At 40.8% G+C, this 15,048-nt stretch overlaps 1 protein-coding gene across 7 annotated transcripts in view; it reads right to left on the reverse strand.

Moving 5' to 3' along the window:
* Nucleotides 1-840: 840 nt before the first annotated feature.
* The window catches only part of LOC117302676 (sodium leak channel non-selective protein-like), a 52,845-nt gene continuing 38,637 nt past the window's right edge, over nt 841-15,048 (reverse strand). For 4 of the 7 annotated variants that reach the window (XM_033786659.1, XM_033786662.1, XM_033786658.1 and 1 more), the window contains exons 31-40: nt 12,533-12,604; nt 11,968-12,116; nt 10,826-10,919; nt 9,900-10,032; nt 9,496-9,611; nt 8,706-8,863; nt 7,848-8,010; nt 6,992-7,210; nt 3,421-3,553; nt 841-2,659 (exon numbers count right to left, since the gene is read on the reverse strand). In XM_033786659.1, the coding sequence (XP_033642550.1) occupies nt 2,511-2,659; nt 3,421-3,553; nt 6,992-7,210; nt 7,848-8,010; nt 8,706-8,863; nt 9,496-9,611; nt 9,900-10,032; nt 10,826-10,919; nt 11,968-12,116; nt 12,533-12,604 (1,386 nt within the window). In that variant the 3' untranslated portion in view covers nt 841-2,510. The remainder of the gene's footprint in view (nt 2,660-3,420; nt 3,554-6,991; nt 7,211-7,847; nt 8,011-8,705; nt 8,864-9,495; nt 9,612-9,899; nt 10,033-10,825; nt 10,920-11,967; nt 12,117-12,532; nt 12,605-15,048) is intronic. The other 3 variants (XM_033786665.1, XM_033786661.1, XM_033786664.1) reach the window with 3 other exon arrangements.

Raw genomic sequence — 15,048 nt, forward strand, 5'->3', positions numbered from 1 at the left:
AACCTGTTCAAATTTCGACAAAAAAGTCACAAGGCTATATATCCTTGTAAACCTGTTCAAATTTTGAACATAGCCTTGTACACCTTTTCAATTTTAGCCTTGTAAACCTGTTCAAATTTTGAACATAGCCTTGTACACTTTTTCAAGCAAAAATTTGCTAGTACACAAGGCTATAGCCTTGTACACTTTTTCAGCCAAAATTTGACAAGTTCACAAGGCTATAACCTTGTGAATTTTTTCAGGCAAAATTTGAGAAGATATAGCCTTGTGCACTTTTTCAGGCAAAATTTGATAAGTACACATGGCTATATCACATACCAGCATCTATATCACAAGTCCAGCAGTTTGATTGAATTTAGGCCAAAAAGTGAAAAAAATCACAACAGTTTTGTTAAATTTTAGCCTAAACTTTGAAAGGAAAGGTAATAGCTCAAAAACACTCTCTTTCTGAACTGAAATTTTCACAGGTTGTTTTTATTGTGTATATCTACGTAAAATAGGATTCCGACAATCGCATGGATCCCTAAACCAAACATAAACTCGCATTTATCGGACACTATCGATAGTTACTCAAAATAATTATTAGCATAAAACCTTACTTGGTAATGAGTAATGGGGAGAGGTCGAGTATAAAACATTGTGATAAAGCGGCTCCCCCCGAAATGACATAGTTTTCGAGAAAGAATTAATTTTCCACAAAATTGAGTTCGAGACCTCAGATTTAGAATTTGAGGTCTCAAAATCAACTTTTAAAAAAGCACACGACTTTGGTGAAAAGGGTGTTTTTTCTTTCATTAGTATCTCGCAACTTTGACGACCAATTGAGTTCAGATTTTCACAGGTTTGTTATTTTAGGCATATGTTGAGACACATCAAGTGAGAAGATTGGTCTTCGACAATTACCAAAGGTGTCTACTGCCTTTTACACATATTTTTGAAAAGCGATCAAATAAAAATGGAAGCACAAACAAGTACAGCAAATCGCACGACAAAAATCTCACATTAATTTCACCAACGCGTAGATGTAGCCGGTGCAGTGTGATTTAAACTAAGAGGCAAGGGTTTTGGCGACATTGGGCAGTTTAGCTGAATGAAATGTTGAAGGCAATCGCCAAGAAGACGGGCGTTCACAATTCAAATTTCACAAAGTTTTCTTCTCGGAGAACTGTTTACTAAAGCACCTTATGATTAACAAAACGTGCCTTACCAAACGTGGGCAAGACAGTGGGACAATTTGGGCGCAGCAACAACAACAAAATGATGAAGAAAGCCAAAAACACTTTTTACCCGGTATAAGAAATTGGTACTTACTTTTTTATCTGTTTCAAATTTCATGCAAATCGACCCCTCAGATTTCCCCTGTAATAAAAGAGTTCCCATGCGCCCTTGTTGCTGAAAAGTTGCATTTGCGTGAAGTGCAGTTTGTCCACTATCCCAAGCCACAAGGCCCTCCCATCTCTGACACACTACATCACTTGACGTTACATACACACATAAAGACAAATCATGAATTGATAAAAAATTAAATAGACACTCGTAATACTGTAAGACACTACATAATACTCCATTGCTTGCACAAGGTCACACTTAAAGAACAATAAATGAAATAAGTTATCTTTCATTTGTACTGAGGCTATTTTACATTAACTTTGAGTACTAGTCAAGTATATATTATAGAATGTAATATTTACACAGGCAGGAATCTCTTTTGTGATTTCTTTCTTTCACTAGCACGGACAAAAATTGTCTACAGTTTTTGTTCACTTATGATTAACACAAAAAGGAGAAGAGTTTTAGGCTGTTTGATTAGGATGGTGGATCGACTGTGAAATTATTCAACTGTCTGGAATACCTGCAGCATGTATGCAAAGAATAGTAAACTGGTATTTGTATAAGGTATGCAGAATACCAGCAGAATATCTGCAGAGTTTCTGTGGATGCTACAGACACTTGGTCTCTGAATTACAGTTTTCTTTTAACAATTTTTATGTAGTTTTCATTTTCATGGACACTTCAAGTTGACACAAAATCAAGAAGAATCACAAAAAGTATGTGTGAGTTCTCTGCAGACTGTCTGCAGAATATCAACAAAATATCTGCAGAATTTATGGCGAATCTTGAGACACTTGGATTCTGCATTACAGCTTTTAGTCAATTTTCTCTTTTAGACCAAATATCAAGTGGGCCTGAGCTGTAGTCGACAACAGGACAACAAACATATCTTACTTTCTGCAGAATGGCTGCAGAGTATCAGTGAAATATCTGCAGAATCTATGTAGAATCTGCCAACATGTCTAGTTCCTTCATTACTGTTTTAAACCAGTTTTCCTTTTTTTTATCTAATTTCAAGGTGGACACAAAATAAATTCATAACAAGATGTCCTTCACATGTAAAGAATAGCTGCGGAATAGCTGCAGAATATCAGTGAGATATCTGCAGAATTAATATAAAATCTGCCAGAACTTGTGAGCACGTATCAAGTAAAAATTGTTCCCTTGAGAGTCAAACTTCAGTCTTCCTCAGACCCGCTGTCATATCTTAGCTGCTCCTTCCACCAATCTTGGACGTCTTTGGTTGCCGAAGACACCATTGACGACTTGACTGTTTTGGGAAACAGCGGGACGCTGGGTGCACTGCTGGGAGTGGTTGGACTAGAACCTAGAGGGGACAGGAAAAAATGTCAAGTTTATTATCGTGTGTTCTGGAATCCTCCTGGCGGACATCCAAATTGCAGCAGGAGGAAAATAAGCTACCCAGACACCATCACAAAAGACAAATATCTCAATCTAAACGAGACCCAACAACTCATGGGGAATAAAGCAACCTGGCACCAATACAGGTGCTTCTATTATTCCGTCCAAGGACAAAGGATGATGATGATGATGATGATGATGTTTTTAAGGAGCGATAATGTTTGCACTGATAGTTTTCACTTTCAGCGACACTTCAAGTGGACACAAAATAAAAAATAACCACAAAAAGTATGTGCGAGTTTTCTGCAGACTGTCTGCAGAATATCAACAAAATGTCTGCAGAATTTATGGCGAATCTTCAGATACTCAGTTTCTGCATTACATCCTTAAATCAGTTTTCTCTTTTTGATTCAGTTTTTAGGGACTAGTGTTGCACGTTTTCTCTGGAGAACAGACGGGGTGTTCGGTGCAGACTTGTCCAGAAACTCTTTGGCTTCCAAAGGGTGTTTTTTTACATGGCCATTCTTTATTTTTGCTCAAATTTTTTTTAACAAACGTCTTTTTGGCCTTTGTACAAAATTTGTTTTCAAAAAATTTAAACAAATATTTATTAAATATTATTATTGTGGGGTTTTTGTTTGTGAGGGGGTGTTAAAAAAAAAGGATTTCCTGTGAAAAACATAGAAATCACGTCACTGATATTTGCAGCAAGAAATTATTGTTCACCTGGTTGTAGTCTCCGTCCTGGTCTTCTGATCCTAAGGCCGGCTCCCTGGTCGTCAATGTCTGGTTTAGTCCCGCCTTCAGAGAGGGTAGGGACAAGGAGCTTATGACTGGGTGAACTCTGAGGGACATGATCCTGGGATGAGGGTAACCCAGAAGGCGTGGGTAACCCAGAAGGCGAGGATAGCCCAGAAGGCGAAACCCAGATGGTGAGGACAAAGGAAGGGTAGGGGGAGGGGGAAAAATAACAATATGTAATTAGATGAGAGGAAATTCACATTGCCAGTATTGTGATGTCACCCAGGCTTTGGACTGATGATACCCAAGCCTACATCCGTATGGACTTCAAAAGGGGTAACCCTGTTTCAGCCCTAGGAGTAGGTGGCAACGGCCTCTAAAAGAAAATGTAGTCGACACCTTGAAGTGGCCTTCAGGCCTAGTGTGTTGGCGACTTGCATAAAAATAAAATAAAAAAATAACAAATGCAGCACAATTCAAAATGGCTACCCTCATTCCAACAAAACGGTGAATACAAAAATGAAACGATTGTTTTAATAATAGTGACTTTTTGTTTAGCGCTCAAAACCAGTCATACAGTAGGAGAGTTGACTGTGTACTTTGTAGATGCATTCACCACATGATATCATATAGCAGGCTGGCATAGTTTCTACATGTATCATTCAACCACCACAGTGGATGATATTAAATTTTCAGATATCAGGAGATAGTTGAATAATTTGGTATCAACTTCCTTGGAGTAATGCGGCCCTGTAAGTCTGGTACTGAAGTACGTTAGTTATCAATTCATGTGCTATTTTAATTTTGGCTGGATGATGTGTGGTCAGCATTCAGGAAAATAGACAAAAACAAAAACCAATTATTGTTCAAAATCAATAAACGTAGGATTAAATCAAAGGTTTTATCTTTCCGAAAAAGCTGCAAAAGAAACAAAATTTGATGTTATCGTTTGACGTTACAAATGATGTCATGCTGATTGGAATAAACCCCCTTGTACAGTCTACCATTGCTGAGGTCAAACAACAAGCAAATTTGCAAGTTGACATAAGTCTGGTACAAAGACTCGCTTAATCACAAGTTACAGCTAAAGCTTGAATTCCTCAGACTATCCAGACACTTCTTATGTCAGTTTGTGTGTTCAATTACTGAATGGTGTTGGACTGAGGACAGTGCACTAGTAAACTGATTATGCTTTACATGGGATCAGGCATACCACCATAATCAGAGTCCAACAGTTTGGGTGTTGAGTGACTGAATGGTGTTGGACTGAGGACTGCACTAGTAAACTTATTGTGCTTTACATGGGATCAGGCATACCACCATAATCAGAGTCCAACAATTTGGGTGCTGAGTTACTTAATGGTGTTGGACTAAGGACTGAACTAGTAAACTGATTGTGTTTTACATGGGATCAGGCATACCACCATAATCAGAGTCCAACAGTTTGGGTGTTGAGTTACTCAATGGTGTTGGACTAAGGACTGTACTAGTAAACTGATTGTGCTTTACATGGGATCAGGCATACCACCATAACCAGAGTCCAACAGTTTGGGTGCTGAGTTACTGAATGGTGTTGGACTGAGGACTGCACTAGTAAACTGAATGTGCTTTACATGGGATCAGGCATACCACCATAATCAGAGTCCAACAGTTTGGGTGCTGAGTTACTGAATGGTGTTAGACTGAGGACTGCACTAGCAAACTGATTGAGCTTTACATGGGATCAGGCATATCACCATAATCAGAGTCCAACAGCTTGGGGTGTTGAGTTACTTAATGGTGTTGGACTGAGGACTGCACTAGTAAACTGAATGTGCTTTACATGGGATCAGGCATACCACCATAATCAGAGTCCAACAGTTTGGGTGCTGAGTTACTTAATGGTGTTGGACTGAGGACTGCACTAGTAAACTGATTGTGCTTTACATGGGATCAGGCATACCACCATAATCAGAGTCCAACAGTTTGGGTGTTGAGTTACTTAATGGTGTTGGACTGAGGACTGCATTAGTAAACTTATTGTGCTTTACATGGGATCAGGCATACCACCATAATCAGAATCCAACAGTTTGGGTGTTGAGTTACTTAATGGTGTTGGACTGAGGACTGCATTAGTAAACTTATTGTGCTTTACATGGGATCAGGCATACCACCATAATCAGAGTCCAACAGTTTGGGTGCTGAGTTACTGAATGGTGTTAGACTGAGGACTGCACTAGCAAACTGATTGAGCTTTACATGGGATCAGGCATATCACCATAATCAGAGTCCAACAGCTTGGGGTGTTGAGTTACTTAATGGTGTTGGACTGAGGACTGCACTAGTAAACTGAATGTGCTTTACATGGGATCAGGCATACCACCATAATCAGAGTCCAACAGTTTGGGTGCTGAGTTACTTAATGGTGTTGGACTGAGGACTGCACTAGTAAACTGATTGTGCTTTACATGGGATCAGGCATACCACCATAATCAGAGTCCAACAGTTTGGGTGTTGAGTTACTTAATGGTGTTGGACTGAGGACTGCATTAGTAAACTGATCATGCTTTACATGGGATCAGGCATACCACCACAATCAGAGTCCAACAGTTTGGGTGCTGAGTTACATAATGGTGTTGGACTAAGGACTGTACTAGTAAACTTATTGTGCTTTACGATGGACCAGAAACACCTACATATCAGAGTCCAACAATTTGGGTGCCGAGTTACTTAATGGTGTTGGACTAAGGACTGCACTAGTAAACTGATTATGCTTTACATGGGATCAGGCATACCACCATAATCAGAGTCCAACAGTTTGGGTGCTGAGTTACTTAATGGTGTTGGACTGAGGACTGCACTAGTAAACTTATTGTGCTTTACGATGGACCAGAAACACCTACATATCAGAGTCCAACAATTTGGGTGCCGAGTTACTTAATGGTGTTGGACTAAGGACTGCACTAGTAAACTTATTGTGCTTTACACGGGATCAGGCATACCACCATAATCAGAGTCCAACAGTTTGGGGTGTTGAGTGGTGTTGGACTGAGGACTGCACTAGTAAACTGATTGAGCTTTACATGGGATCAGGCATACCACCATAATCAGAGTCCAACAGCTTGGGGTGTTGAGTGGTGTTGGACTGAGGACTGCAGTAGTAAACTGATAATGGTTTACATGGGATCAGGCATACCACCATAATCAGAGTCCAACAGTTTGGGTGCTGAGTGGTGTTGGACTAAGGACTGCAATCATGTACATGTATTGGTGCTGTGGCAAAAAATGCAGCCAATCAAACCAGAAACACCAAGGCGAACCCCTTCTCTTTTACGCCAAGTGCACAGAGTTCTTTTAATACGTGCATTACCCACCACACAGGACCTACTGACTATCAAATCGGTTGCCAAGAGAAATCCTCCTAGAAAAATCGCTGTTAAGAGTGAGGTTTTAAAGAGAAAAAAAAACCACTTAAATGCCGATGTTAATATCGTCTACAGAGAGAAAGAGGCCGCATGCAATCGGTCCCCACAAGGGAGGGGGCCAGGCCACATTACGCAAAATAATAAATACATACATTTACAAGTACAGTAACTTGGTTCCATTCTCCCACCTGCTCCCGGTTTGCATCGGGGGATGGTTTGAGTTTCTCGTTCCCCTCGTGGTCCTCTGGCTTAGCGTCGTCCTTCGCCGCGGTCTCGATAAACGCAGGCACATCGAGGATCTTATGCGACTCGCGCTCGTTGTTAAGCGAACCCATCAAGAAGTTTGGGATGTGGATGTGGGCTTTCTCCTTCTGCAGTTTCAAAGGAGAGGATTGAGGAGTTAAAGGCACGGACACTATTGGTAATTACTCAAAATAATTATTAGCATAAAACATTACTTGGTAACGAGCAATGAAGAGTTGTTGATAGTATAAAACATTGTGAGAAGCAGCTCCCTCTGAAGTAAGGTAGTTTTTGAGAAAGAGGTAATTTCTCGATATAGAAAGGTAATTTTTCATTCAAATAATGAAAGAGTTCAGCTGAAGCCTTTAATTATGCTTCTGAAAGCACACACATTTGTGCAACAAGGGTGTTTTTTTCATTCATTATTCTCGTGCAACTGCGATGACCAATTGAGTCAAACTTTTCTACAGGTTTGTTATTTGATGCATATGTTGGGACCCACCAAGTGAGAAAACTGGTCTTTGCCGTGTCTTTAAAACAAGTGTCCACAGACTTACATGGTTTAAAGTTAATGATAGTAGAAAGCTTCCCTTAAAATATTACTAGCGGAGGTGCTGTTCTTGAGAAATGAATAAAACAATGTCCCAAAATAATTTTTGTCTCAGTGAGCTCAGCTTCTATGGGCAAAGTTTATGTATCACTTGAAATCAAAGTAAACAAGATTAAATGGTCAGACAGTAGGAGGGTTAAGAAAGGACCAATGACCTTTTGACCTACCGCCCTCATGCGTTTCAGGACCTTCTCCAGCCATGTACGAATGGTTTCTTTGGCAACCTCCTCCTCGATGTTGTACTCCAGTTCCTCTCGAGCCAGAAGCTCGTCCAGCTGGAGACTCTTGCGGATATCCACGGAGCGATAAGACAACATGCTGTTGGAAAAAAGTTGCAATCAAAAGACGTTTACTGGGTTGAGGTTTGCCTCCTGAAAATGGATTCCCAGTTAAGGTTGGCGACTTTAGCCGCCCAACATAACACACAGAAAGCACTCGAGCCTGAGCGAAAAAGGACATTTGTTAAAAAGCTGTAGTTTTGTCCACGGAGCGATAAGACACCATGTTGTCTGGAAAAGTTTGCAATTGAAAGACGTTCACTGGGTTGCACTTGCCTCCTGGTTTAGGTTGGCAACTTTAGTCGCCCAAGATAGCACACAGAAGGTTCTAAAATCAATCAAATTCCAGTGGCACTTTTCTCTAATTGAGTTGAACTCAAACCAACTGGGTCAATATCTCTCACTATTTCTTCTCTCTGTACTTTGTCAAGACTAATTCTCAAAGTGTTTTTAAATTTCTTGTAAATGCTGTGACTTGTTTTCACTTTTCTCTCACATAAATGTTATATTGATTTAATGTATGAATGTTTGAAATGTTGACAATCAACTATTAATACCTCTTGCCATGTGTGTATTTTTATGTTTGGTTAACTTCCTTAAGCTTTACATTTTACTGTTTTTTATAATGTTTAATGGTTTTATCCGGCCTGTAATTAGCGCTTGCACTGTTGGATGTTGAATCAAACGAAATACAATAAAATAAAATAATAAAAAAGGAAAAACAATCTCTCTCACCTCAGGACATCGTGAAATGTGACATCTTGTCCATTTCGCATTTTCTCAATTTCACAGCACATGTGCTTATATAACAAGCGATCTTTGTCCATGTCTACCTCTAGGCGACCCCGCAGTAACCTCAGCACAAACTTCACTCTACTGACAGGAATGACTCCCTAAAGTGGGGACAAACAAGCACAATGATTGGTCAGTGTATGTATACAAAAAGTATCCCCAACTTTTAGCAAGCTGTGATTTGATTCGTCAGCATGAAAGCTTTTGTCTAAAACAGTGTGAAAGGTCAGCAAGGGAATTATCTTCCTTAAGTATCAGAAAGACAGAAATTGATTGGTCGATGTGAGTGCTATCGTCTTAAAATTTACATGTATGAGAGCAAGAATTTGATTTAAAAAATGTTAAATTTGCATCGAGGATAAGGAATAGACTATTTGCCTTTTACCCGTACACACCGATGTGTGTTAGCACTGTATATTGTAATACTGTCCCAAGTTCTGTGAATCAATCACAGGTATATTACTCGGGTGGAGAATTTGATTGGTCAGCAAGAGAAGTATAATCACAAAGCAAGAACTTCATTGGTCAGCAAAAGGGCTTTGACAAAAGATCCCAATAATTTTATTCGCTAGCAAGAGGGCGACGCAGAAGTTGCAGGAAGAAATGAGGTCAACTGAGGTCATCTTCACAATCATAATAGAAGGGTTATTTTGGGAGTCAATGCCACAGTGCTAAACACAGGTCTATACTGTAGACACTACAATGGGGACCTCACAGACAAGAATTATTATACCTTTCTGCCGACATCAACTGTGTTCCACGTAATCTGGAAGTTCTTGATGTCGGCGTAGCTTAGCAACGCATCCTCCTCGTTGGAGTAAAAGAGTGAAAAGTTCTCCATGATGATACCTGAGGGAGTAAGCAGTATGGATTATTTGATCATTCAGCCACCATCTTGGTCAAGTTCCCTGTATCCAGTCAAACAGTAATGGATGCTAGTGTTCATCGTACAAAGCAGGGATCAGACTATTTTTCAATCCAGTCTCGGTTTGGTTACATTGAGTTGAATGGGTAAGGATATTTTAAGTTCACGAAAGAGAAGGCATTCTGGGGGAAAATGGCACAGTGCACCACTGGGAATGAGGTTGACCCGCTATCCCCTTTGCTTTGCCGCTGCCAGACGCTGTCTTGACTTACCCACGAGCAAGTTGAGGAAGATGTAAGCGATGATGACATAGAACGAGCCGAAATAAAGGAGCGAAGCAGTCACGTTGCCACAGTCTGTCTCCCAGTAGTTGTCGCCGACCCTGCTGCAGTAGGGCGGGCTGATCTGTTACCGCGGCGATTGGGATTAACAAAGGAGAACATTAATAATAATAATAATAACCAGTTTTAATATAGCACTATTCACGCCTGAAGGGCATCTCAAAGCGCTTCAAATTATTTACCCCGGTCACTGGGCCTTGAATCATTCCTTAAACCATCTCAGCTCCCTTCGGAGTATACAGCCTGTGCAACAAATTTGTGCTACTCGACTAAATCAATCACAAGAACCATCTCTGCCCTCACAGGTTTCAATTCACTATCAAATAAATGATGCGGATGAACATTTTATTTTATTAAATTTGCATCACATTTTGTCACCCCACAGGCCAAATTGGATGTGATGTTTTTGCAATTGACAGTGAAAACACTGCAACTCAGTGATGTGATAGGCTGATAAAACTGAACTCTGAACGCAAAGCGGGAAAGCATGCGAGCTACGAAAAACTTGCGAGCATGAAGCCCAATATTAACATTTATCTTTGGTTTTAAAAGCCCCACTCTGCAATCTGGGGCGTTATTATATCGTTATATCTCCATTTCATTTGGAATTTTGATCTTTTTTTTTGGGGGGGGGGTTACAAATTATTTTATCAGGGTAAAAAAAAACCACGTAATTCTGTTTAAAAATGAAGAAATCACATCCCTGGCAATTTCAAAACTTCTCAATGGTTAAAATGTCTACCTTTTATTTTGTTATTGCTTCTTTTGATGGGTGGGCGGGTGGGTCGGCGGTTTGGGAGAGTGTCTAGGTATGGCTAGTCACTGGGGGTATAGGGGTTTGGGAGATGTTCTCTTACCATGCAGTCATGCATTATTTTGTTCCAGTCTTCACCGGTGACGATTCGGAACAACACAGCGATAGCGTTGGGTACCCTCTCAAAGTTGGCATGTCTGGGGAGGAACAACAAAACAGTCAAGCAATTTACGGAAACTAAAGGAACACATTGCCTTGGATCGATCGAGTTGGTCCATGACAAGCATTTGAAAACCTTTTGTTATAAAATGCATATGGCTAGAAAGATGTTGAAAAAAGAGAATATAATCATCCCCACAAACATGCTTCGAAATTGCACGGTTTTCTTTAAACGTTGTGAACTAACGCGGCAGCCCATTTTGAGGAGTCCAGTTTTTGACTCCATAAAATGGTCGACTGTGTTAGTTTGCTAGGTATAACGAAAACCACACAATTTTTAGGCACATTTGTGTAGATCATTATATTCTACTTTTTAAATATCTTTCTAACAATATCAATTTCATAACAAACGGTTTCTAAATGCTTGAATGTGCGTGCGCGCAATTTTTGAACTGAAGTTTGCCCACACAAATACACATACTCTAACATCGCGCGTCGCACCATCTTGCAAACTGCATCCTGAGGTGCGTTCCACTTGCGCAAACGTTGCCAAGTTTGCGCACGTTTGCTACCGATCTCATTTTGAGTGGAACGAGCTGTGCGCCGCCAACGTTAGCGAAAGTTAGCAATGAGGCGAACTAGACTGGTCCCCTGTCTATACCTTATCAGCAAGGAAAGACGTCAGATGTTAAGGCTAACGATCGCGAACGTGTATGTGTATAATAAAGTGTGTTGCGTGGTGGTTTTGACATGGTGAAACAGTGGTGAAGCGTCAGACCTGGCGAAAACTGAAAAAGTGAAGCGTCACCTATGGAAATAATTCAAAGGGTGAAGCTTGGACTAACACATTTGCTGTTAGAGTGAAGTGGTGGTGAAATCCTGACCCTATACATAATTGGCTCAGGTGAAGAAAGGTGACGACAGGAGGAGTGTCGGTCCACGCTTCAAATTGACGCCTGCATTAGATGACCAATTGAGTCCAAAAATTCACAGATTTGTTTTTTATGCATGTGTTGGGATACAACAAGTGAGAAGACTGGTCTTTGACATTTACTGAAGGTGTCCTTAAAGGAGCAGACGACTAACCTGTTCAACATCTCTCCGTACTTAACTTTTCCAAAGAGCACGACCCCGGTGAAGGCGTAGAAGGTGATGAGGATAAACAGTCCCACGATAATGAAGAAGCTCTTCACCATACTCACTACGATCGTCATCATCAGCATCTTGAGTGTCGGCTGTGAGTCAATTAAAAACTCATTCGTGAGAATAAGGCCAGAAATCAAAAACTCATTGGTAAGAATCAGGACAGAAATCAAAAACTCATTTGTGAGCATTAGGCCAGAAATCAAAACCTCATTTGTGAGAATCAGGACGGAAATCAAAAACTCATTCGTGATAATAACAGACAGAAATCAAAAACTCATTAGTGAGAATCAGGACAGAAATCAAAAACTCATTAGTGAGAATAAGGACAGAAATCAAAAACTCATCCATGAGACTCAGGAAAGAAAACAAACTGGCTATGGATACCCAGCCTTTCAGGTCGTTTACAAAAGTTGACTTGAAGACCAAATTATATCCCTGATGCAAAAGTTAACATCCATAAAATTGAAGGGCTTGGAGCATCGTGAAAGGGGTTGTGTGTACTTACATGTTTGCCTGTAATGGTGAAGAATCTAAACAGGATGACCGCCGAGCCCAAGGCATACTTGAACTCATCTTGCTGCGAGGGGATCAACGAACATAAAAGGCTAATATTCAGAGAAGAGATTTTCTGTAATTCTATGAAAAGCTGGACATGTCAATTCAGCAGGACTACCACCTGTGTGACCTACGGGGAAAAAATTGACAGCTCCCATTCTCGTAAATGTTTCTTTGCTCAAACCCAAATAAAATAATAAAATTTACCCAGTATTACCTCAAGGTTTTTTTTACTTGGAAATGTTAACCGTTTGTTTGCAGATTTGTGACCATCCACCACCAATGGGCTGTAAAGTTGACACTTTTACTGTTATGGGCTCAATGCATTTTTGGAGAGAGTGTGTAATCAGCTTCAAAATGATACCATCCACATTTAAATCAGACTATTCTTGACGAAGTTATGATTTCTCAAAGCCACCTACTTTTTTATTCAGATTTCTCAAAGTTTTCTTGAAAACCCAAACAATTTAATAGGCTCTGCAATGTACAAGTGCGACTTTACAGCCTATTGGTGGTGGATGGTCACATTTATGCAAAAGCATGCATTCATAAGTGATTTGATAACTTGGCCTAGATTCATGGCTCTGCTTACTGCAAGGAAATAATCTGCAGCTAGGAATTCCATGCTTACATCAAGTGAATTTCACGGGTAAGAACAGAGTTTTTGCTTGTGCACATGCAAACTCTTCGCTATAAACAGCTAGCGCGGAATCTGGGCGCTTGCACAGTAAGCGGAGAATGGTGATCATAAGTGCAGAATTTGGCCATAAGCAAAACCATAAAATTATGCCCCGGTAGCTACATGTACATGTTCTTAGACAGTGATCATGCACTATAACGAAATGATTCCAACAATAAGTAACAATTCCAACAATAGGACGATAGACAATACAGTGTTCCCAGTATCCCAGGAGAGGCTATTGTTCGCAGTGTATAAGTTTATAATGGAAAAACAGACCAACGTCTTTTAGTCGTCATGCAGAGCGCACTGCCTCCTGTTTGAGGTAGGGTAATAGGATGGTTTTCATCAACATTGTGTAAATGATTTATTGGCAACATTCTAAGGAAATTTTCTGCTTTAAATGTTTCTGGGTGAAAAATTATTCAAACCATATCACAGTGGTGACAGCGGGTACCAAGCGAGGTAACAGTAGGTACCAGGTGATGTGACACTGGGTACCAAGCAAGGTGACAGTGGGTACCAAGCGAGGCGACAGTGGGTACCAAGCGAGGCGACAGTGGGTACCAAGCAAGGTGACAGCGGGTACCAAGCAAGGTGACAGTGGGTACCAAGCAAGGTGACAGTGGCTACCAAGCGAGGTGACAGTGGGTACCAAGCGATGTGACAGCGGGTACTCAGTGACGTGACAGTGGGTACCAAGCGAGGTGATAGTAGGTACCCCGCGATGTGACAGTGGGTACCAAGCAAGGTGACAGTAGGTACCCCGCGATGTGACAGTGGGTACCAAGCAAGGTGGCAGTGGGTACCAAGCGAGGCGACAGTGGGTACCAAGCAAGGTGACAGTGGGTACCAAGCATGGAGACAGTGGGTACCAAGCAAGGTGACAGTGGGTACCAAGCGAGGCGACAGTGGGTACCAAGCGAGGCGACAGTGGGTACCAAGCAAGGTGCGAGGCGACAGTGGGTGCCAAGCGAGGTGACAGCGGGTACTAAGCGACGTGACAGTGGGTACCAAGCGAGGTGACAGTGGGTACCAAGCGGGTACCAACCTCATCTCTAGCCTCAGCATAATTTTTGTTAATAGTATTTACCAACTTATGAGCCTATGTTTCATGAGGCTAAGCCAAAATCTTCTCAGGCCTTTTCAAAATCACAAAACTCGGCCCTAATTTGCGAGGAGTCGATGTTCTTTTGAAGTCTATCGCTAATTAGGGAAAAGCAGCCTCTCCTGGCTCGACTGTAGAGGGCGTACTATATTGTGAACCGTTCGTATTTCACACAATACAATAAAACAAAAGGAAAAACTCACTACATGACACCAAAGTTCCACTACAACTCATGCAGAGAAAGCGGTCGGGTCCAAAGGTCACCTCAGATCGATCAGGTCGTCGATCGTTTCCCTGGGGGTCAAATACTGACTAGGAACACTGGGGAGAACTCAGGGGACTACAAATGGGTTCTGGAATCACATGCAAGATGAATAAAAAAAAAAGTAGTATGGGGCCATTCAGAATAGACAATATTAAACAAAATTGAATTGTTTCCCCTCTTTTTTTTTTTTACCCACCCACACACCCCAAATTTTTAAATATTACATGCCTCAAACACTAGTAATTTTCAATGGCATTTCCTTGTTTGAACAAACAGCTTTGTAGTTTATTCAATACCAATGACTGGCATTGAATTATGCCAGCTTGGCCAGATGAGAAGTTTATCTTCTTCTTTTTACGTTTGTTAAAATTATATATATGTATTTTTTTTTTTGAATTTTGAAAATAACTAAGA

Source organism: Asterias rubens, chromosome 18 (assembly GCF_902459465.1).
Source record: "Asterias rubens chromosome 18, eAstRub1.3, whole genome shotgun sequence".
In the NCBI taxonomy this organism is placed as follows: Eukaryota; Metazoa; Echinodermata; class Asteroidea; order Forcipulatida; family Asteriidae; genus Asterias; species Asterias rubens.